Source organism: Pygoscelis adeliae, unplaced genomic scaffold (genome assembly GCF_000699105.1).
Source record: "Pygoscelis adeliae isolate BGI_AS28 unplaced genomic scaffold, ASM69910v1 Scaffold171, whole genome shotgun sequence".
Taxonomy (NCBI): Eukaryota; Metazoa; Chordata; class Aves; order Sphenisciformes; family Spheniscidae; genus Pygoscelis; species Pygoscelis adeliae.
Window position 1 is genome coordinate 1,238,955 of NW_008824186.1, and position 22,380 is coordinate 1,261,334.

The window sequence follows — 22,380 nt, forward strand, 5'->3', positions numbered from 1 at the left end:
TGGCATTGTTGGTCAGAGAAAGAAGTTGTTAATTAAAGTTTAAGTTTCTCCTTGCAAGTTAAACTGTTCTTCTGAAAAGTATTTTGTTTTCCTGAATTGTTATTACTGTATGCAACTCTTCTATGACTTGTCGCTTTCTACAAAATACCAGTTCATTATAGATTTAATAATGCAAAAGACTCTGCCCTGACTTTTCTTTTCCAGGCATTGCAGACTGCCTTTTATCATTTTGGTTGTTACTGGGAGGCAGGGGGTGCATGTGTGTGTGGGGAGGGGAGGATAGGGAACGCTAGAGAGCTGGGGAAGATCCTTGTATCTTCCTGATCTAATATTTAAAAACGAAAATGTCATAACCTGTAAGATGTGAGTTTACAAGTGAGGTGCTGTGGACAGATTTGCTTCTCCTTTTCTTCCAGTATATCCCGCTTCAGTGTATCCCAGCTTGTCAGTGTTTACAGGTTGCCACCTTTGGTATTGTGCTTCAAAAGTCTTTTGAAAGGGAAGCCTTTTGAAGGTGGGTTTGATTTCACAATGCTAAAGCTTTAAAGGAAAGTACTTTAGCACAGAGCTGACTCAAACCTTTCTCTCTGCAGAGAGGCAGTGGTGCTTTAGAAATGTTGACAAGCTTGGGAACAGCAATGAAATGTAAATTGTTCTACATAGGAATAGATATTTGGAGGGCAGATGTTTTCTCGAAAGCAAATGTAAGGGAGAGCTTCAGCTGGGAAACGTAAGAGTTTTGATGTTAGGTGAAGATGGTAAAAACGGAAGGACAAGTAGGTCAGGCAGACAGGGGATGCCTCACAGAGGGAAGTTTCACAAAAAACCTAACACTGTAATTTGGAAAAATGGGCAGTAGTTTCCCAAAGTGAGGACCAAAGTTTTAATGAATGTCTATCAGTATCTGTCATGTCAAACCCAATGATTTTTCATCAGGCTGTTATTGATTTGGATTAGACCTCAATTTTTTGGTGAAATACTGAGATTGAGAAAACAAAGAAAAACAAAGGTTAATGGCATTGTAGTGCACAGTACCTTACAATACAAGCTAATCTGGGTGGGCCAACCTTGCTGACTTAAAAGAAAACTCTTGATGAACATCATGCAGATGGAAAGAGATGAGAAAATAAACCCTCATGGTTTCAAGGCTAAACGCTGGCTTGTTGTACGAAGGGGGGGCTAAACTACATGATAAGTGTTTACTATCTCTAGGCAAACATAAGCTTGAAGAAAATGAAGCAGCAAATCCATTCTAACGCATAAAATTATTTCTACCATGAATTATTTGCCAGTTACCTCTTGCTTCCATTCTGACATAAGTTGAAAGTAATGTTTAATTATCTCAATATCCCACTAATAATGAAAATCTCAAATACATCCAAGAAAAATTGCAAGGGAGGAAACTGGTTTTAAAAATAAGTTAACTAATCAAAATATTTTAATCCAAAATGTCTTGCCTGTTAATATTTTTTCCTAGTGTGTTAAAATGAAAATGTCAATTTAAACTAAGTCTGTATGCAAATTAATGGATTGACCTTTCACTCTACCTTGAGTTATAATGGCTGCACGTGAACTTACAGCTCCACTAAGATATCGAAAGATGCTCTATCTTCTAACCCCACCCAGTTATCTGTTCATGTACAGGGACTGAAAGCAATCACTATGTCAGGGCCCTGAGGGCACTAGGAAGCCTTACTAGCCCTGACCACCCCCAGGGCCTCCCCCCACCCTGCCCATGGCCCAGGTCCCCATTTCACCCCAGCCCGGGGCTGTTGGTCCCTGCCCCAGTGACACCGTAGGGTGCTGGTCTCCAGCCCCCCGCAGACCTGCCCTGCCCACCCAGGAGCCCCGCAGAGCTGGGCCCACCCATGGGCCCACGTCCCAGCCTGGCTGGGCCTGTCCCCAGGGAGCTGGCTGATGCCAGGGGCTGCCCCCCCAGTTCCCCGGCCTGCCCTGCTCCCTGGCTGGGGCGGTGGGACGGGACCTGGCTGGCGAGGTCCTGCCCGGCAGCGCCAGCGTCCCCCACTGCTCCTGGCATCCCAGCCCCAGGGAGCAGCCAGCCTTTGTGCCCTGACACAGTCTTAATTAGGGATAAAGTGTCGCAGAGCGGCCATTCGGTATATAAAAAAAGCTAATATAGACATGCTGCTGAGATGAAATGAAATTAAAGCTTTGGGCCCTGCTAACAGTTCCTCACCTTTCCTTAGCACCGAGTGTCATTCTCAGTGCTTGCATGTTGTGTTGTGTAAAGCAGCCGCCTTTTATGTCGTGAATTCTGAGCACGTTATTCTGAAAAGGAGAGAAACTAAGTATCTGGGTAGTACTGAAAAAAGATGGAGAGAGTCACAGTATCAGGAAAAAAAAGGTGTTCTTTTCAGTGTGTGTAAGCACCTATAGTGTTTTGTGGATGTATTCATTATACTTACATTAGGTGCTCTCTACTGACTTCCTTTCTACTCAGGCTTAGCACAGGTTGTACGCAAAATGGGTACTAAAAAGGCCATTTTTATAAATCTGCATCTACTTCTAGTCTAAGTAAAAGTTCACTCTACAACTTTGTTTTTGAAGAAGTTGATATGAAAAAGAGAATGGTCCAAATAATACAGTGTGCTTGAAAACTAGAAAGCTAATGTCAAACTTTATGTTGCAGTAGCATGTTTTTCTTGCCATTCCGGAGCTTTTCTCTGTGATATGTTTAATTTACTTTTTAAAATTTTTTTTAAAAAATCAAGTATCTCTTGTTGGGTTTTAGCCATCTGCTGCCTAATTCCATCCCAGGTCTAATTTCAGTAGAGAAGATATGGTGGTCTGCTATACACGTATCTGTGTACGTGCCCTGGGAAGGCCAGGAGTGGATCATGCTGCTCAGGGCTCTAGTGTAATGGATGCAGAAGCTGGAGAAGCACATGTGCATTCTTCATTGCAAACAGGCAGCGAAGAAGCACTTTGCGCCTAGATTTTGACCACTTGAATATAATAGGCTCCTTTCACAGACCACTAAAATAACTATTAGTGAACAGTGTATTGCCATTAATCCAAGATCTGTCTAATAATCTTAAAATTCTTGTGATACCTGGAAATCAAATCCAAGTTCAATGAAAACCCTGGTATGCCCTTTCTCTCTCTCTTTCTGATCCTTTTTGGCTTCTCACCCCATTAAAAAATAATAAAAGAATTACTACCTCCATTAATAAGGTATACCTAAGGCAAACTTTTCAAAAGTAATATTTGCCATGTGCATCTCCCTTTAAGTTTGGTGCCCATTTAGCAGCTGGGGAAAGAAGCATGGGTTTATGAATCTGTTATTTCTCCTACTTTTTTTTTCTAAGAGTTACACAGAGATTTTCTTCATCATGATTTAGAGTGACGTTATTTTTTCTTTCAAATAGGTACCTTTCCTGGGTTTCCTTGTCATTTTAGAGACAAGGATCAAGTATCTTTCCATTGAAGTTTCTCCATGTGTTTTGTTTGTCTAGAGACAATTCTGTCATGTCGTGTCATGCCTCCCCTCAGTTCAGGAACTACTGAGAATACTTCATGTTTTTTCTGGTAAAAAGTAGCTTTTTTCAAGAGCTCCCTGACGTTGAAATCCTGTTACCTGTGAAATTGACTTGGTTACTATTAAGTGGTGTAACTAAACACAAAAAGTTGGCTTGTGATCTCTCACCTGTGTAAGCAATAACACTGGTGCCCTGCCAGACTCAAATGCACCATCCACAGAAAGTATCAGTATAAGAGAAACGGTGAAAAGAGATCGTTATGGCTTAAAAACATGTCTGAGAGCATTCCACATAACCTTCCATTAGACTGAAAGCACAACTAAATTTCACAACATGCATTTTACTATAACACTTCTCTGTGAAATTACCCACTTTTAACAATAGTAAAGCAATTTCCATAGAAGTTTCATTTACTTCTTAGTAATTTATTTAAATGGGTCATCACCAAAGTAAAGAGACTACTTCACTGCTAGCAATATTCTGTTAGTGGATTGGGTGAAAAGGTGTGCAGTTGTACTGCTTTGATTGTCCTTGCAGAGCAATTCCATTTTAATTGCAAGTTAAATGGAAGAAGAATATAATCATGGATGCTAAGGTTAATCCTACAAAATACATTCATTAAATATGTCAAAATAGACCAAACCCCTAAATCTTCAATACCACAAAATTGTCTCATTTTATACCTTAGAATCTCTCTTGTTTTCAAATACAGAAGGAATTAAAATAATGGAAGGAGGAAGAATGAGACTGACAGTAAAATTAATGATAACAAGACAGTGTCATTCCGGAAGTGTGAAAAAGAGGACTGCTTTCATCCTTTATTTCTCAAACCATGCTACAAAGAAAACTTCACATTTGAATCAGGAGAGAAGTTGGGGGGTTGGTGGTTCTTTTTTTGAAGTGGGGGGAAACATGGGAGAGAAGGGAGGCTATTCTGTTTCCTCCCAGAGATGCTACTGACAATTTCATAACAGACTGCTATGTAAAATTTGTCAACCGCCTAACATGCCGATACGCTGTTGGTATATAACCCTCTCAGGGCAAACCTCCCTGACTCACCTCCTGAATCAATGCCGTGGAATCTGTGGCGATCTAACAACAAGGGGTTACTTGTACGACTTCTCATAGGCAATGCCAGGGACATTTCAGTGTTTCTCAGTATCTTGGCTACTGATGCTGCCCAAAAGCTCATGCAAATCCAGCTATTCTCTTTTCTTCGGAGACAGTTCTGGACTATCGCCATTAGGACACTTGGGCTACGCGGATGTGGTGAAGGACAATTTATGCTGTTGCTGTGTATCATTCACCTACCTTGCAAACAAACAGAATATTTTAATCTTGAAGCTGTTAAGCAGTTTACCAATCCAGTACTACATCTACTTTGAAGCTGTACAAAAAACCAGCTTTAAAATAAAACTAAAGACTGTAAGGAAGCTGAAGGAAGGGGAAGAAAGAAGACATAAATCCATTTTAGAAAATGCAGATTCTGAAATCAAGTGTGTCAATTAGGTGTCTACAGCATAAGCAGGGGAAGATGTGATTGTGTAGAGTGTGATAACAGTTCTTTTTCTGTAATACTTGTTCTCTATCAGATATGCTCATGCCTCCCTATTATATTTAGACGTGTACTGCAGGCAATTTTAGGACCACTTTAGTGAGCACGTTTTCTTTCTTAAAGAATGCACAGAGGGTAGATGTGAGATAGAGAGAGCACTAAATATAGAAGTGCTTTAGTGCTTTAAGTCCATAAAAGTGAGGCAACAGAACTTCCTCCTCTTAGAAGACTTTTCTTCTAACTTGTTTTACTTTAGACGTGCTACATGTGAAATGTACTTAGAGAGGAAAATGATTTTTTTTCTGTGGCTTGTTTTACCTTCTTCCTGATGGCATCATGTGCATTTGTGTGAGGTGAGTCCAGTGAGCTGCCCAGACTCGTACCTGGTTATGTTTATATTCAGAATAACTAGTGTTATTAAGTACATACTAGCCTATGGGTAGGGAAAAAAGTTACATTTTTAGAAAGTCTGTGAGTGATTTAGTAAACAGTTATCTTGCAGTCACTTAGATGCCTTCTCAAATTTTCGGTTTAGTTGCTTATAATTTAAATAATTTGATCGTTTTGAAATTAAATTGAAGTTGTGAGTTGACTTGTCCTAAATGGTGAGTTAACTTTAGAACTCTGTTACTTTGAGAATGATCAATGATTTTGGCTACTCACTTTGACACCTTAAAAGGGCCTGACTTCAATTTTTGGAAGGAAGTATGATTTTGAAAGCATTTAGTGTAGTTATCTCTGACCATCCTGGCTCATAACTTTTGGAGCAAGACTGTCTGAAAAGAAGGATAGTATCCTTTTTTTTTGTGCTGCTTTAGCAATGAAAGGTTTCCTGAAATAAATGATTTTTGAGAAGAACAAAAGAGTGGCTGGATGGGGATGAAGAAAGTGAGCAGCTACTGCTATATTTACTGGTTTGTTTTAAAAAAAATCTGTATTTTGAAGAAAAAGGTATTACGGTTAAAGATAGCATGAAAAGCTTTTTCTATGTTGTTTTATAATAAAAGCTTTGTGTTGAATGAAGTGTTTCTCATGGCTTTCCCAAGAATGCTGACACTCTATATACTGAGTAAAGTGAAGAATCTGGAAAAGGAGCTGGCAAATGAGAAACACTGCTGAGCTACTGAAAGGAATGGGTCGGGGTGCTCGCTGCAAAAACCTTGAGGGAAAATAATCTATTCTGTTTTCATTCTAGTAGGACTGCTGCAGCCAGTCAAAAGTTGAAGACGTGGATGTAGAACTCAGGTTATTTCTGATGGAGACATTTCTATCTGCTTTCTCCAGGACCAAATTTGATAGCTCACTCATATTTTAGCCATCAAATTTTGGGGGAGGGGGAGGAGGAGAAGATTTAAGTCTTTGTTGAGCAGATCACTGTCATGTATTTATTTTGCAGAGAGGAATAAAAGAATGGTAATTTGCTTGTTCTGCTGTTCTAGTGAATTTTCTGATGCACATCTCAGGTGATTTGTTTACATTATTTCATGTGGCTTTTTGTACTGTTTACAAGATACTATTTCCAAACTACAGCAAGAGAGTACGCATGAAATCTGAGCTTCAGTGGGAATTCTTTCCCTGACTTTACAGTAGAGTCAAGATCTTATCCTGAGTACTACTCATTTCTACCTGCATAAAATGTTGTGGTCCCAATGGAGTGAAGTTTATTGTTAGATTAGCATTTACTGTAAGATTCTGTGCTCATTGCTCAGTGGAGTACAGACATTGAAAGGTTTTCATTATTTTAAAGTGATGCCTTTCTTCCTGATGATCATAAATAACTCTCTAGGGGGCTTGAAACCAAAGTCTGCTGTTTTCTTCCTATCTTTTTTGTACACACTTTTGTTTCCCTTTACTGTATACATACTTATTTTATTGTTGGGCTTCTTCAGAAGAGTTATCGTAATGTAGATCAGATGGTTGATTAAACCACAGCTGGCTTTTAAAAATATTTCTAAAACCCCACCATACTTTTAAAAAGAAAGCATGTAAAGAGTTCTATGAATTCGGAAAACAAATATACAAAATACAGTGTGGGAATTGTTCTTTTACTCTTCTGTGTTAACTTTCACGGTGTTTGGGTAGCAGTTTCTATATGAATAGAAAATATTAGATATTGCATGATATTGCTAATCTACTATTCATTGCTCCTTTTAAAATAATTTTACTGCAGGAAATGGAAGAGGAAATGTTAGGTAGGAGGAGCAGTGAATTTCAGCCACTCACACTGTGCTGTTAGTAATTGGTTGCCTGACAAGCAAGGTTACGTTTTCTGATGTTGTGATAAACTGCTATTTTTAAGATACCAGATTTGGCCCAGGAATCTGAGTGGAGAATTTTATCCCAATAGTGCATATAATCAACTGTGAAAACCTCCAGCTGTCAGTTGTTTTCTGTCCACCATCTTGCTGTCCACCACAAGCAAGATGCCATCACTAGCCAGACATCTTCTTCCAGATGGTGTATGTAGCTTTAATTTTGAGTTTGTCTGATGAAAGGAGCAGTGAATGATTAAGCACTCAGTAAGGTAAGCTGTACTTTGTGACTACTCTTTTCTTGAGTAAATAGAGCAAGGTGTTTAATCAAGGAACAATGTGCCAGAAACATGCAGCTATACAAATCTCAAATGTCTTGATACCACATACGTTGTTAATGCAGTCTCGTCATTGAGCCCGTCACTTCACCAAAGTACATGGTGTGAAATTCTCATTCTAATTGTCTGCTAGGGAGCCATAGGAAGGCTCAGACAGTGCAAACAACTGTATGCTTCATTTACCCATGTGAATACTTCCAGTGACTTCAGTGGGACTAACTACAGAAGTTATTATATCCGTAATTCTAGAATTTGAGTGGGCATTGCAAATTGCCTTTCAGTGTTTGTGAGGACTGGTGGTTTGCCTGTGTTTGTCATTTAATCCTACCCAGGCAAGCACAAAGTGATGTTGCAGTGGCCTGTTGGATTTTTTCAGGAAACACTATACTTTATCCGTTCCTGTTACACATATATCTTTCTGAATATTTAGAGAAAGGTATATATATGAGGAGAAATTAAATAAAATAGTGTGTTAAAATTAAGATCTCCACTGTAAAAAGGTAGTAAACTTGGGACTAATAAATCTTGATAAAAAAGCTTTTAGTCAGGTTATAGGTCCCTCAGTTTTGCTATTGTTTCTTTAGCTCCGCTCTCAGAAAAATAGCTCAATTGCCATGAAAGAATGATGCCTTTCTGTCCCTCTTCCCTCAGATAGTTTGGCTGCCAAGTAATCTATTTTTTACAAAGTGAAAGAATGGAAGAATGTAGCTATGTATCTTTCTGCAATAATCTGAGCAAGGTTCTCTACGGAGCCTCTGGAGTGGCCCTCATGCTCCGAAGGGCCGGGGATTGAAGAGAGAAAAGCTGTCATGTACATCTCTGAGGCCTCCCAGGGACAATTAGGGCCTGTATAATATTTGTTATTATACTTGTTGACCATATAACCAAAGCTTAGCAAAATGTATTGTGTCTTTTAAAGTTTCTACTCTCATTTATGTCAGTTCAGTTGTTTCATCTTGTATTTCTTTCAAACTACATGATCAGCTGCTAAAAGTCTCCTAGACTTTTAGGAGAAAAGCTAGGAATGCTATAGATACATATATAGGACCTATTGTTCCCGCAATATGTCCTTCTCCACCAGTCAGCTCAAACTTCATCTGCAACTTCTAATGTTTTCCACCCACGTAGGCAGTGCGGAGGTCTGAAGAGATCCCTCGTGTGATTATTTAGCAAATGGTATAGCCCTATCTTAATTTCGGCAAGCTCTATAATTTAGCCGGTAAGCACAAGAAACACGCCTCCGAAGCACTACAGTTATGGTCCGGTAATTCCTTCCTTCTGTACAGACAATGGTGTTTTGTCCTCAGTAACAGTACTCTGGAAAGATCCTGGAATCCTGAATGGTTGAAGTGTGAGACATGTTACGTCCTCTGATGAGAGTTTGAAAGGGGACAGAGAAATCTTTTGGTGAGAAGCGGAGCCTGTGTATAGTGGCACTTTCTTTTGTACCTATTTACCTGGGACACAGGTGTACTAGAAACGATGAAGTCAAGACTGTACCCCAGCAAGCAGACGTTTTAGGTTGTGTTAGGATGCCAGCCTGTCAGGTATGGTGTGCAGGAGGTGCTTCCCAAGCAGCTAGGCTATCCCCTGCACAAATATCCAGTATGTCTTGGTAAGAGTTTGGAGCATGGTTACAGTTAATCCCTAAGTAAATAATACACAATAACAAAAAAGTCCACTTACTGCTTAAATATAAGACCATGGGAAAATAACACGACAACTGGGCAAACAGACTGTACACAGAAGAAAACTGTAAAACTCTCATCAAATCCCCTGTTTGGTGGAGAAAGATGCCTGAGGGTTGTGATATCTTGTGGGGATTAAAGACTGAAAATGGCTTGAGGCTTTTCACATAAGCACAGTATGTTCAGAGGGAAGAATACTTTCAAGTTTGGCTCCAAATATTGAAACTAAATTTAAAGAGTAGGATTTTTCAGAAATTTTGATGAATCCGTAAGCTATTGAAATGCTTTCTGTGACCTCTGCTAGAAAAAAAGACAAAGTAAGCATTCCCAAAACTGTTCAATAATTAAATGTGTGTTTGAAGCGATTTTTTTCCCTGCCTGGCTAAATACATGTTTAAATTGAAAGTTATATAACCCTGTAGAAAAAAAGGCTATGGCACAGTCTAATCTCGAATTATGTGCAGAATGGTTACAGCCAAGATCACCTTAATACAGCTATTTTAGCCTTAACGCTGTGCGAGTGCTCTTTGCTTATCTTGAAGAACTGCTGCCTATGAATTGAAAATACTAGAGCAATTTTTTTGTGTGTTTGCGGCTCTCACTAACAATTTTGGGTGGTATAATTGAAGTACAGGCTTGGCTGACCGGGTTCACATTTTGGCTTTGCTTTATGTGCAGTGTGTATGTTGTTGTGAGCTGTTTCACTGAAGGCTATCTCTGAGAGTCTTCTTTAGAGAGACTTCTGGAAAAAAAGAATTGGCAGAGGAAGGTGAGAAGACAGGGGAAGGGGGATGGGTAGTAGAGGGATAGTTACAGACTTCCAGTAATCTAGAAAAACAGGAATGTAGGACCGCGTCTAACCTTTTTTAGCATGTGGCTAATGTGTGGAGGAAAGTGTTCTTCATGCACTATTGCTGTCTGGGGCTGGTACTCTGGGGAAACATGCATAATACAAAGACAGAATTGGGTGCTCAAGAATATGCAGCATTGATGGGTGGGGGGAGAACCCGTGTGGAAACCAGGATTTTAATTTCATAAGGAATTTTGAGTTATTTCCATTTTGAAGCAGAATATCCCTCACTTGACTTGAAACATTTTGCTTTGATAAAAACCAGGGTAGTTTGTTCCTATTTCAACTTTCAAAATATTTGAAAATATTGCAATAGAAGGGCATTCCAAATGAGAAATTAAAACATTTTATTTGGAAATGTCAGTCTTCTCAAAATACTGACTTCAAAATTTTTTTTTTTCTTTTAAATTCTTTAACTGAAATGGTCCCGTTTCTGCTACATGTTTTTCTTTTTGTGTCTGCTTTAGTTTTGGCTTTGTTTCGTTTGTTTGTTTGTTTGTATGTATGTTTTTTGTAGAGAAATATCCAGACTGAAAAAGCTCATTTGGAAACTCTGAGAGCCATACTCCTGGGTTCTGTGAACTTGTATCTGTATACACATATACACAATTCTCTGAATTATCATTTTCTTAAACTAGTCCCAAAACCCCAATAAATGTTAGCTGGGGCTTCAGTGATGTGACAAGATTCATCCTGGTTCTGACCCTGCCTGCGTGGAGCTACAAGGCTGTTAGGTAATCACTTGCACTGAATAGTCTCCTACAAAGTAATTAGCAAAATCATTAGATTAAAAAAGAAACATAAAAAGACAAAAGGAAAAGCCCAGTTTTTACAATGAACCCATTTAAATATGTGGTTATTAAAAAATGTAAAAACTGTAGGAAAAGCACTGGCTGCAGCCATTCTCCAATGTATGATGATTACTATACCTGTTGTGCTGATACTGAAGGTTACTTAATTTCTTTTTCATCCTTACTATGGTGATCCTTAGAAATCTGAAGGATTAAAGATCTATGCCTTTTCAGCATCTTTTGGCTATGAAATGATTCATTACACATGGACTTTTATTTTTTCTGTACATTTGATTAAGTAAGAACAGTCAGAAAAAATCATGAAACAAAGAGTGACCTTTTTGACTTAGAAGATGAATATCCACTGATCTGCCTCCTGAAGGTAATTATGCTTTCTGTATTTTTTTTGTGTACCTCTGGGTTTGGTTGTGTTTTTTGGTGTTTTTAATAAATCTAAAATTTAAGTGAGGTGAATCTTACCTCTTATGTTTACTGCCTTAATTTGTCTAGCCATGAAATAATTGTTGTTGCTCCTTAAACTTATGGCATGCTTTAACGTGGGCAAGGTACATGGGTTTGCAAATCTCTCTCTTCTAGAGAAACTTGCATTTGCAAATCAGTTAAATAGGTACACGTCTACATCACCAGCTGACTGCCTCCATGATGCCAAAGCCTACCCGTTTCAAACAAATGGAATGTCAGGTTAATACCGGATATGTTTTCTGTATTACAAAAAAAAATCAACTAGTGTTTTCTGTTTACTGCTACAGCCCTAAAAAATAGATATGGCACTTAACATTGATGGTTTGGATTTGAATTCATATGTAGAGCCGAGATTTGGTTTTTTTCTGTTCCTTCTCAAACTGTTGACTCAAGAATTTTTGTTAACCATTATAAACATTTTAAATGCTTTTCTGAGCTCTTGCTCAATGCCATCGCTTTTCTAAACCCAGCAACTTGCCAAAAGAGGAATTTTAGAAATACTGGCTAAAACATCTTGACAAGCTAAACATTTTTAAAGTGGAGTAGGTGGACTTAGTTGACTTACTGCCAGCTACACTATTTGTACACTGTCGAAGAAGATAAGCATTGCTACATAGAGTGGATTAAGGCTGGTGCCAGGAATCTGCAGATTCTGGACCCAGTCTCATTTCTGATATTAAGTAGCGTCATGTCTTAAGCAAGTCACATCCTTTTTGTCTGAGTCTGTTCCACTGTCTGTGAATTAGGGAGAGTATTTAGCTACTTCTTTCAAAGAAGGAAGTTTATTTTGCTCAAGTTTTGAGGGTGTAAGCCCCAAGGATTATGACCTGCACCTATACATGTGCATTTGGCACACATTAAATGGCTCACAGCCTCTTAGCAGGAGTGGTCCTGAGCAATGTGACCTTTGAGGAAGTTTTTTTCCATTTGAGGACTGAATAGTTTTGAACTGCAGAAAATCTGGTAGGTTTGGTCAGGTTTCAAAATTTTAGACTTTTATTCTGCTTTCCATAAACAACTCACTGAAATAATTTAGTCTCTTTTTGTCTCTCTTCCACACACACTGTGGTTGTCATTAACATCTCTGAAAAAGGGTACTTAAAACTTCCTTTTGGTGATGTTATGATTCTAGTTGCACCTCAGTTATACAACATAAATGCCTAAAAATACAAATTCTCAAATCTTTCTTTCTTGGGCAAACTTGAGAACAACATCAGTGAACAATTAGCATTTCTAGGATGCAGAATTTCAAATACTTATAACCATCCTACTTTTTTACTCTCTTTGTCAAAACACTAGCACGTATACCAACATGCAAGTTAAATTCATTATTTTTTTAAAATACGGTTTTGTTTACTGCTTCTGTGCAAAAGGAATTCAGCATTATCTGACACACTGTTGTATTCTTGAGCACTACATATACCCTAAAAGAGCTTGAAGATTCTTAAAGACAGATATAATCAATTTCTTGACTTTGCAACTTCTAGCAAATGCTGGCTCTTTCTGGATCTCAGAGTAAACAACTTGATATACAGCTTGTGTTTCTTTACAGCTTTGAACTCTCCATAACTCTCTTTTGGGTTTTCACCGAGCCATACACATTCTCTAAAGTCTGTGACATGTTACTTCTCAAATTCTATATGTATTACCCAGGGTTTTCTTTCTGTAATTTTTTCTCTTGTTCTTTCAGAAATATTTTTCTTCTCTATTTTCACTCTCCTTTTTGACCCTGATATATTGTTTTTTAACTTTGGTGGCTGGATGCTACACTCGTCAACACTTAGCTAGAAACAAAAGCGAAATTACTTCAAAATATTCACAACAGAGTAAGCTTTTGAATCCTTTGTAGTACCCTGATTGTCTGCAGATAAAGAATAAACCATGTTTTGAATCTGACTGCTTTCACCCTTATCAGAATTTCAATTCATTTCACACCTTCACAGGAGGTGGATACAGCGATGAGCCTCAAAGGAACCACAGGAGAAGGATAAATGGTAGCAGTCAATACGGTAGCTACAATTTATAGCGTATTAGGTGCATAGTCACTGCAGATCTTGTTATAAATATTCTTTGAGAAGAGAATGTTATAGAAAGATGCACGAAAACAGGTTAGTCTGGGATGTTGAACCTTGGGGTAGGATGAGAGAAAGGTGCCAATGGAGTGTTATGAATAAGATTTTTTTTTTTTAAAGTGTATATATAAGCTTAGACATTCAGAAAAAAAACAGTTTTCATTGTACCATGCCCAGATCTCAAGTATAACTATGTTTGCCAACTGAAAAGATAGCATCAGTGTCAAAAGCTATATATACTGTAAGACCAAAGTCACAAATTTGCCTCCTAAAATGAGTAGTCATTTTGGAAAATGCTGGCCCAGTTAAGAAATTTACATTGTTCTTTCTTACTCCGATTATCCCCCTGCTCTAAGTGGAGGCCACTTTGAAATACTCCTCTTGTCTAGAAAGATCACCTGCTTAGCAAGGGACAAAGGCCAAGCATTTTGAGAATCCAAACAGCCAGGATGAACCACAGCTAGATTTCCAGTTCACAGAAATCCTTCTCTGTGCCCTGTAGCACCTGGTGATGTTTAGCAAGACATTCCTGAGAAAAGATTTTTTTTTTCTGGGCGCACAGCAAGTTATCCAAGCGGATACTTAGCATCTTCTGAAAGAGAAGGTTCTCCTTTATCTGAAATGAACTGACAGCTTCCTGTCCTTCATAGCTGTTTATTTTATTTTGTGACAAAGCCGTGTATTTTTGCCTGATCACATTTTAGTTTGAAGATGGCAACCAAGGAAATATTAACAACTCTTTTCTCTTCAAAACATGCCATCAGTCTGTGAACATTACAAAAACAAACAAAAAACCCCACCCCAAACCCTGAATATGTTTTAGAGGCTACTAAACAAAACATACCAACTACTAAACCCCAGCCTAAAAATAAAGAGTATCTTTTTTTCTTGATGAGCCAGAAACCAGTGTAATCTGTCCAGTAGATATACAAAAAGCTTATCTAGTTCATTACATGTTCATCTAAAGTTGATCCACTTAATTATTTCTTCCATTAAACAGCCCACTGCTGCTTTTTTCTGGTTGGAAAAAGTGTCAGTGTTACAGGAGAGAGATTTTATGCTCAGAGGACCTGGGATTAGAAGAACAATCATTTTGTTATTGGAGATTTGTGTTTGGAGGCAGATTGCTTTTGAGCATGTAGAAAATTTTTATGCTGACACGTGTCTGCGTTATGAAATAATTTCAAACTCTGGAATGGTAGCAGATGTTATAGTCCAAAGAATCAAAACTTGGTTTTGGATAAAAAAAAATCTTCCAGTGTTATTCGAAAACAGAAGAAAGCACATGGCATAATAGGTCAATTTAATGGCATTGTTTGCAGTAAAGCTGACATTTCAGGCATAATCTGCAGTGCTCATTTGAAGTAGGCCATTTTTCTGGGCAGAGAAGGATTTGATACATTCTTTTATATTACTGTGTCACATTGGATTAGAACATAATAAAATGGAGAATGTAAAATAAAGGCCTTTGGGATTGCTGGTTATGCAGTGTAATAAGATGCACAAGGAATTAAAATGAATGTACTCTTCAGAAGTATGACAAACTTGTCATGTGTAGTTGCGTGGACCGTCCCTTTTTCTAGTACGTTTCCTTGGTTTATCCCTCCTGTGCTGCACTCTTTGTTGATCTACATTGAGTGAATTTCCTTCAGTAAGTTTGCCCAGCATTTGTTTGTTTTGTAATTATTATTTGAAACAAGACATTCGAAGATAAAATGATTGAAAACCTGCTACAGTTGATACAGTTTCTGTTTGCAAGCATAAACTGCCCAACAGTGCTCAAAATTTTGATAAAATTCATTTCAGAGGTTCACTAATACTGCCTGCTGGCCTGGTGTGGAGTGCAGCCACAGGAGCATTCACTTCAGCAGCTTCACCAAGTAGCCCGTAGGATTCAGCTTCTGCTGTCAGTCTGCAAGGTATCTAAGCTACACAGACAAGAAAATGTGCTGAAACTTGGTTTCTTAAATGATGCTTGGAGGGTTTCTCATAACTTTATGGAGTAAGTTCTAACCTTTGAAATTTTGGAAATGTTAATTAGTAAGCTGAGTACTCCATCCTTTCATTTATCTGATACTCTTATCTCAGAACTCACATTAGCCAAAATTGGATTGTGTCTCCTATGTACTATGAGTCATTTGCTTTGAAAAGGTCTGTTAGCTGAAAACCCAGTGATAAGTCTAGACAGCAGGTCACATGTTCTGTTTGGATAAACAGGGTTACTCTTCACACAGGAATTAATATTAGTAGGAAATAAATGACTCATGTTTCAGTCCTGAATTTAATTTCAGAGATTACAGAAAACCTGAATACAAACTATATGCCGCATCGCCTTTGAAATTTGGAAGGGGAAGTGATTAAAAGGAAAATACCAGAGTCAATCTTTGTCTAAGTTAAAGCATGGAAAAAGGACTAGTACATATCAAAGTAACTCCAGCGTGCATGTGCATTCAACTTTCAGTTGATGGTAAAACTGAAAAGTTGAGCTTGGGACACTTAATGCTGTACGAAGGCAGGCTTTCACTTGGAATAACTGTCATCTGCTCTGTCAGATTCTTACTTTTCCCTTGCGGTTGAAGAGCAGTAACTTTTCATAGAAAAGCCAGTTCATCCTTCTCTGACACTGAGTGTCCATGCCCCTGCCAGTACCTTAAGTAAGGGAACTGCTAGTGCTGCTGCTGCAGTTCCGTCCTAGTGTGGAAGAGGATTGTGCAGCGGGTACACAGCACGTTCCACACACGGATACGTAACACTGACTAAGAACACTGAGAAATCACCTTAAAACAAGGACAATACTATTTTTCAAAAAGAAATTCCAAACAAAAAAATGGATTTAATCCATTTGGTCTGTAATATGGGCATGCTACCAGACCACAGAGGTATAAGGTGGGGGTCTGAATTCAGGAAAGTATTTGTCTCAGAACATCCTTTACTTTTCAACGGCTTCTTACACTTGGCTAAGCATATGCTTAAATGGTTTCCTGAACTGAAGTCTAACAAACTTACAGTTTGATCTTACTGTTAATGATGTTTGGTTTATTTGACTCTAAAGTGTGCACTCCATTTGAGTCTGGCTTGACATAGCAAATGAAATATTTACTGACTCTTGGCACTAGTAGCTTCACCTTTGTGGATTTCTGTAACGTATCATTCTCATTGAAGGTGTGTTCTCCATAGGATGCGAGTGATTAATTTCTAATAGCATTACAAGGAGGTTGGCTCAGGCTTTGAGAAGAGAAGGAAGCTCTTTCTTTTCCAAAAGTAATTTTTGTGGTTTTGTACCTAATTACTAATGGGATTCCTGCATAGAATTTGATACCAGAGACTTTGGGACAACAGAAATATAGACATTTTATAAGTTTCTTACTTCCCTATGTGACAAAGTAATGCCAAACAAAGGGTTAAACCAATCCAGTGTGTTTCATTGCTTTCATGGAACACATGCTGAGGTGGTTGTTATGTTTTTAAGTTTGTATAGGCTTTATAGTTAATAGGCTTTATAGTTTTTATAGCTTTAATTTTTGTAGGCTGACCGATGACACTTGTGTTTTGGACAGCATTGTCTGCACTCTGTTTGCCTGGATTATATGTGGTGTTATCTCACTTTATGAGAATATAGTCTCTAGAAGGACTGAAGATCACTACATAAGGAATCTTGAATCTGCAGATCTGGCTGATTTGTATGCTGTAATTTATGTGGCAAATAATGCAAAACACAGAAAGACAGGCAAAATAAGAAAAGTAGTATTTCCTTAAGTACGTTTTAGATTAAGTAAGATTAAGAGAAAAACATTCTCCAGCTGTTCTACTCTGTCAGCAGGGCGATGACTAAACCCACTATCTCCTACATAAGACATTCTTTATATATCCAAAGAACGAGAAATGAGGACTGAAAATGTACTGTCAATTTCCTTGGATTAAGGTCAAAGCTGGAGAAAGAGAAAGAATAGAGTATTTTCCTTCATGCATTTATCAGACAATTTAAGTTATAATCAGATTAAAGAAATAAAATCAGAAACAAAAAAAATATCAAAAAGAAAAATTATAGTACTTACATTGGTGACATATTCAATATCCTTCCAAATATTACATTCCCTGGGAAAATCTGCCAAATCTAAAAAATTATCCACTATCACTTGGCCAATCAAGTCATGCCTGGAGAATCTGTCAAAGTCATACACAGAGAAATGGAGTTTCCTTGTGTTCAGATCATTGTATGGGACAGTAAATAAAAAAACTTCATCAAATACTGGATTTAGGGTCTTTCTGTGCACTTTAGTCTGGTGTTTTGTTTTCCTGTCAGGAAGCAGATATATCTTCACATATGGATCTGAAGTTCCAGAGAAGTCCTTTGCTGGCAGGTTAATGGCCTTGTGTATCTTCACTATCAGCTGCTCTAAATCACAATCATATTTCAGAATAAAGTTCAGTTTTCCACATGCCTTGCTATTACTCCTCCGGCCATCGTCTGTGTCCACTGATCTTTGTTTATATAGCTCTGGCTTAATGCGGCCAATCCCTGTCAGTTGCTCCTGTTTCTGAACCTGCTGGATGTTGAAGTCAGGGTTGGATAGGTTGAGCTGTCTTCGGATTGAATTATGCCTTAAGTGAAAAGGAAAGAATTGAAATAGATTGTGTTGAAGATTTCAAGAATCTGTGCACACACACTAAAGATCCTTTTCTCATTTGACATGTTTCTGTAATGTACTCCAGGGTCAGATTTTTACTCACATAAAGTGATAAAGCATGATACGCAACAGTTGTGAGAACTCACCTTCAGCGTTAGACTGCTAACATCACATAATTTTCTGTTCCTATGTCTCAAGCTAGTGGTATGCCCCCTCCAAACCTGGCTGAAGAAAGTAACAAATGCAAATTCATGGCCGTTGCAAATCCAAAGGATCTGCCTTATTGGCAAGTATAATGCGATACGATAAGAACTGTAGCTGTTCTTATCAGTTATCATTTTCAACTGAACCCTTTGGATTAACGCCTATGAAATGAGTTACATTATATAAATGGCAGCAGGATCTGGCCTATTAGGCCAGCTGAGCTTGCTGATCTCTGGTTCTGAGATAAAGCTGGACAAAGGATGGTGCTTCCTGACATCTCTGCATTTTAATTACTTGTTGATTTCTACAACTACTTCATTTACAAGTGAGCTGTTCTGGTCTGAAATGGTTTGTTGACCACTCCAACAATTGTTTTGTTTTTTCTCTCATACCTGATATAATAAGCTCTGTGGTACTTTGGCTGAAAAGCTCCTTTAGTTTCATTACTCCGAGGAGAGAAAGTTGCTTTTAGCTTCGGTCCAGTGAAATTTATTACTTGGAGTCACTCAGTTATTGTGATTGAAATTTCCACTTCATGAGATGATAACAGAAATCAAATTTGCAAACCCTGTTAGGGTAGTGGGATGTGAAAGTTGGGTTAGATAAAATCCTAATCTTATATGAGTTGGTTCCACTTTTTTGTCCTATTCATATGCAGCAATCATTCAGTGTATTGGAGTACCATGAGCTGTGGTTGAACATAGAAAAAGCACACGGAGAATGCTAGCACAGGATTAGTCCAGAGCTATTAATGTTGGATGTAGTCAGCAATAGTTCCTCTGCTATCATTCATTCATTCCTTGTAAATATGTGTTTACGCATGCTTAAAACAGGAACAGCCTGTTATATACTATCATATTTTTTTTCTCTTGTTGCATAATACATAATTTTATAGCTATACATTAGTAATTTCTATGATAAAATACTATCATGTCACAAAAAAAGATTTATATTGCTCAACCCTTAAATTCCTCATCACAGTGGGAGGTGCAGAATATCCTGGGGAGGAATAAAAAGGAGGGCACTGGAGAGCCAGCTTAACAAGGATTGTAGCAGGGGCAGGAGCCTGGTCTTTGTGGCCACATAGGAAAGCCACAGCTGGCTACCCACTTATGCCAGAAAACAGCAGAGGCAAAGGTGAACAAAGGATGCCGTAGAAGGAAGATGGGCCCCTCTTGCTCAGTGAAAGAGTCTTTTGGAGAAAACCTGGGCAAAACTAAGAGGCAACGAAAGAGAAGAGTAAAGAGCAAAGCCTGTATCAGCAGACGGTATAGGGCAGGGGTGGGACCTGGACAAGTCATGCCCTTGTGGACAGAGCCACTATAACACCTCCTGGAGAGAGCCAGGCTGGGAACAGTTGCCAGAAGACAGATAGGATTCACAGGAGTGAAGACATTGTCTGTGCACTCAGGATACTGAGGCATGTTCTTTTACGGATTGGGATTGCTGCTGCTTCTTGTGAGATGACTATGCTGTGGTGATCCCGTGCATTTGTCATTTGATTATCAGAATGGCTGCCCTGTTGTAGCACAGAAAGCCTGTATCTGACTCAATACTTTCACAACATCGGAGACACACGTGAGAGATCTTGGTGTTAGATGTTGGATATGAATCTTCTGTTGTTAATGAATCTCATGACGTGCTTATTTCCCAGCAGTTTGAAAACACAGCAGCACCAGCCCTGCACTGTACTTCTGGGCTATTAGTCCTTAGTTGGAATTCAACCTTGCATGTGGTAGGGTGCAAGCTTTGGTAGCCATAATTATGGCTTTGACCTCCACATAGATTCCTACAACAGTGTAAGTCCAAGCCATTCTTATGCTAATCTAAAGAGGAAGGGCACCTGGAGCTTTTGCAGCATAGCATTAATAATGTTCTGGGGACTTTTCAAATTCTTTCTGAGGCATGTTTTGGACAACTGGCAATTACTGAACTGGCTGCTAGCTGCTGTCAGCTTACCCATGTTCAGGTGTGCCTTGGCTAAACTTGCTCTCCCAGATGGCCACAAAGGAGGCTAGCAAAGAGCAATTGGGCTAGTGCTGCATCTTCTCCAGCTGAAGTGCATCTGCTTTGACTCAGAAGTTTACTGGGTCTTCACATGCTGATCCTTTCTCTTACTGTGTGAAACATAATCCTTTTATCACCTGCCCCTGAACATACTCTCACCCTCCCTCTTTCCTCTTCCCTCCTGTACTGGTTCTCCAGTTCCCCTGGAGACCCCACTGATTCTTGTTTAGTGGGTGGATTAACTTCCGTTTTGTGTTGTGGGGGGGATATCCCCCCCCCCCCCCCCCAAGTCATGATTGTGATTAAAATCTATGATTTTTAATCCCATTTCTAACTCTTGGAAGTGTTTCATTAGCTTGCCCTACTTTTTGTCTTTGGCTGTTTTAAAAATCTTTGAGGAGATATTACTGAGTGTTCAGCATCAGTGCCAAGTGCAAATGAGTATGCTTTACAAGCTAAATCTAGGCTGTTCTGGTGCTTTACAGGACACACAGTGCTCTGTGTTGTCCAGCTTCTGAGGGAGAGGCACAAACGAAACAGTAGTTGATAGAAGAGTGGAATAGCATTGTGATCCTGTCCTTTTAACCTAAGAGGTTTGTGCACCTCAAAGAATAACTTTTGTGTAATTTTTTAAAAAAAGAATGTGGAAAGTAAATTATGCATTTTTAATAGATCAGTGTACTGGATAATCAAGCTGTGCTCTTCTGACTGTATCTGTATTCATTAATAGCAGAGAGAAATTGGAGTTACTGACCGAGCGGAGGAGGTTGGTTCAGTGATCTGACGATGCATTCGCACATTGTGTATGCAGTTCTCCTTCATTCCCGCCTGAGCATCTAACGGAATATCAGGGGAGGTGTGGCTGATCTTCATGGAGGACTCTGGATAGGCTGTAGGCTGACCCAGATAATCCTCACTGTAGTCATGGTCATTGGTCTCTGTATCTGTGTAGTTCAGTGATTCTTGTTTGTTGTCTTTGTTCCCAAATGGCAGACCACGCTCTCGCCAAGGGATCCAACAAAGCTTCCAGGACACGAACAGAGAGACACCAAACAGAGCAAGACCACAGGCTGTGACAACTAGGGAGAGCAAGCTTATTGAGATATCTGCAAACAAGAAAAACACATGCATGTCACATCTTTGTGCTTTTTGGAGCTCTGCATCTCCAAGGCATACAATATGGGAAGTAAACATCTCTGGATTGCAGATCTACAAAAATTAAATTCTGGTCCCTGCAACAATCATAGAATAGAAACATACTAAATGTTCTATTTTTTTTTCCCCAAGAAAAAAAAATAACCTTGTTTGGAATTCAGTATAAGGCTCATTCTTATAGAACTTAGTTTATGACGGGTCATCCTAAATATGAAAAGGGCTGTTCCCTTGTTCACTCAATTTTCTACTGATGAAAGAGTAGTGCCTGCAGTACATTTTATTTTCCTTTTATGTAGTGCCGTTTCCTCCACCTCCTTTACCAGATCTTACTACCTTCTCTTCCAGAGACTGTATTATACTTATACAACAACCATGAACATATGCACACATGCATATACGTGGCAAGAATTTTTTTCGTAGGTATTTAACTATCTTGTTTCATCACTTTAATTCCATTCCTTCTAATCTTTGACTCATTCTTATCTTTGCAAATGATTTTTGACTATCAATACATGTCTTGCTGTTCATCATTTAGTTTAGGTACCAATTTCTCTTCAAAACTGAAGTTTTTCTTGGTTTTAACTCCAAAGGCTCTTTTTTCTGTTTCCAAACTTCTGGTATAAAAGGAATGTGGAGATGAGTCTTCTGTTGTTTTTCCCCACGTTCCTAGCATTATCCTGCTCTATAATCATTTCAACACAAATCAGTTACAACCAGGAGAGGCTTTTTCTCTGTTTTGCTTTGTTTTAAGTTGCACATTAGGAAAATGACTCAGTGGAACAGCTGTTTTTATGGTTACAGTGTTTTTGGAATGAGTTTCTCTGTGGATTACACAATACATCATGCTTTAAACACAA

General features: G+C 38.7%; 1 protein-coding gene across 1 annotated transcript in view; it reads right to left on the reverse strand.

The window, feature by feature from the left end:
- The window catches only part of SYT9 (synaptotagmin IX), a 74,258-nt gene that overhangs the window by 14,296 nt on the left and 37,582 nt on the right, over nt 1-22,380 (reverse strand). The window contains exons 2-3 of the mRNA XM_009334571.1: nt 21,123-21,474; nt 17,585-18,131 (exon numbers count right to left, since the gene is read on the reverse strand). Coding sequence (XP_009332846.1) covers nt 17,585-18,131; nt 21,123-21,474 — 899 coding nt within the window. The remainder of the gene's footprint in view (nt 1-17,584; nt 18,132-21,122; nt 21,475-22,380) is intronic.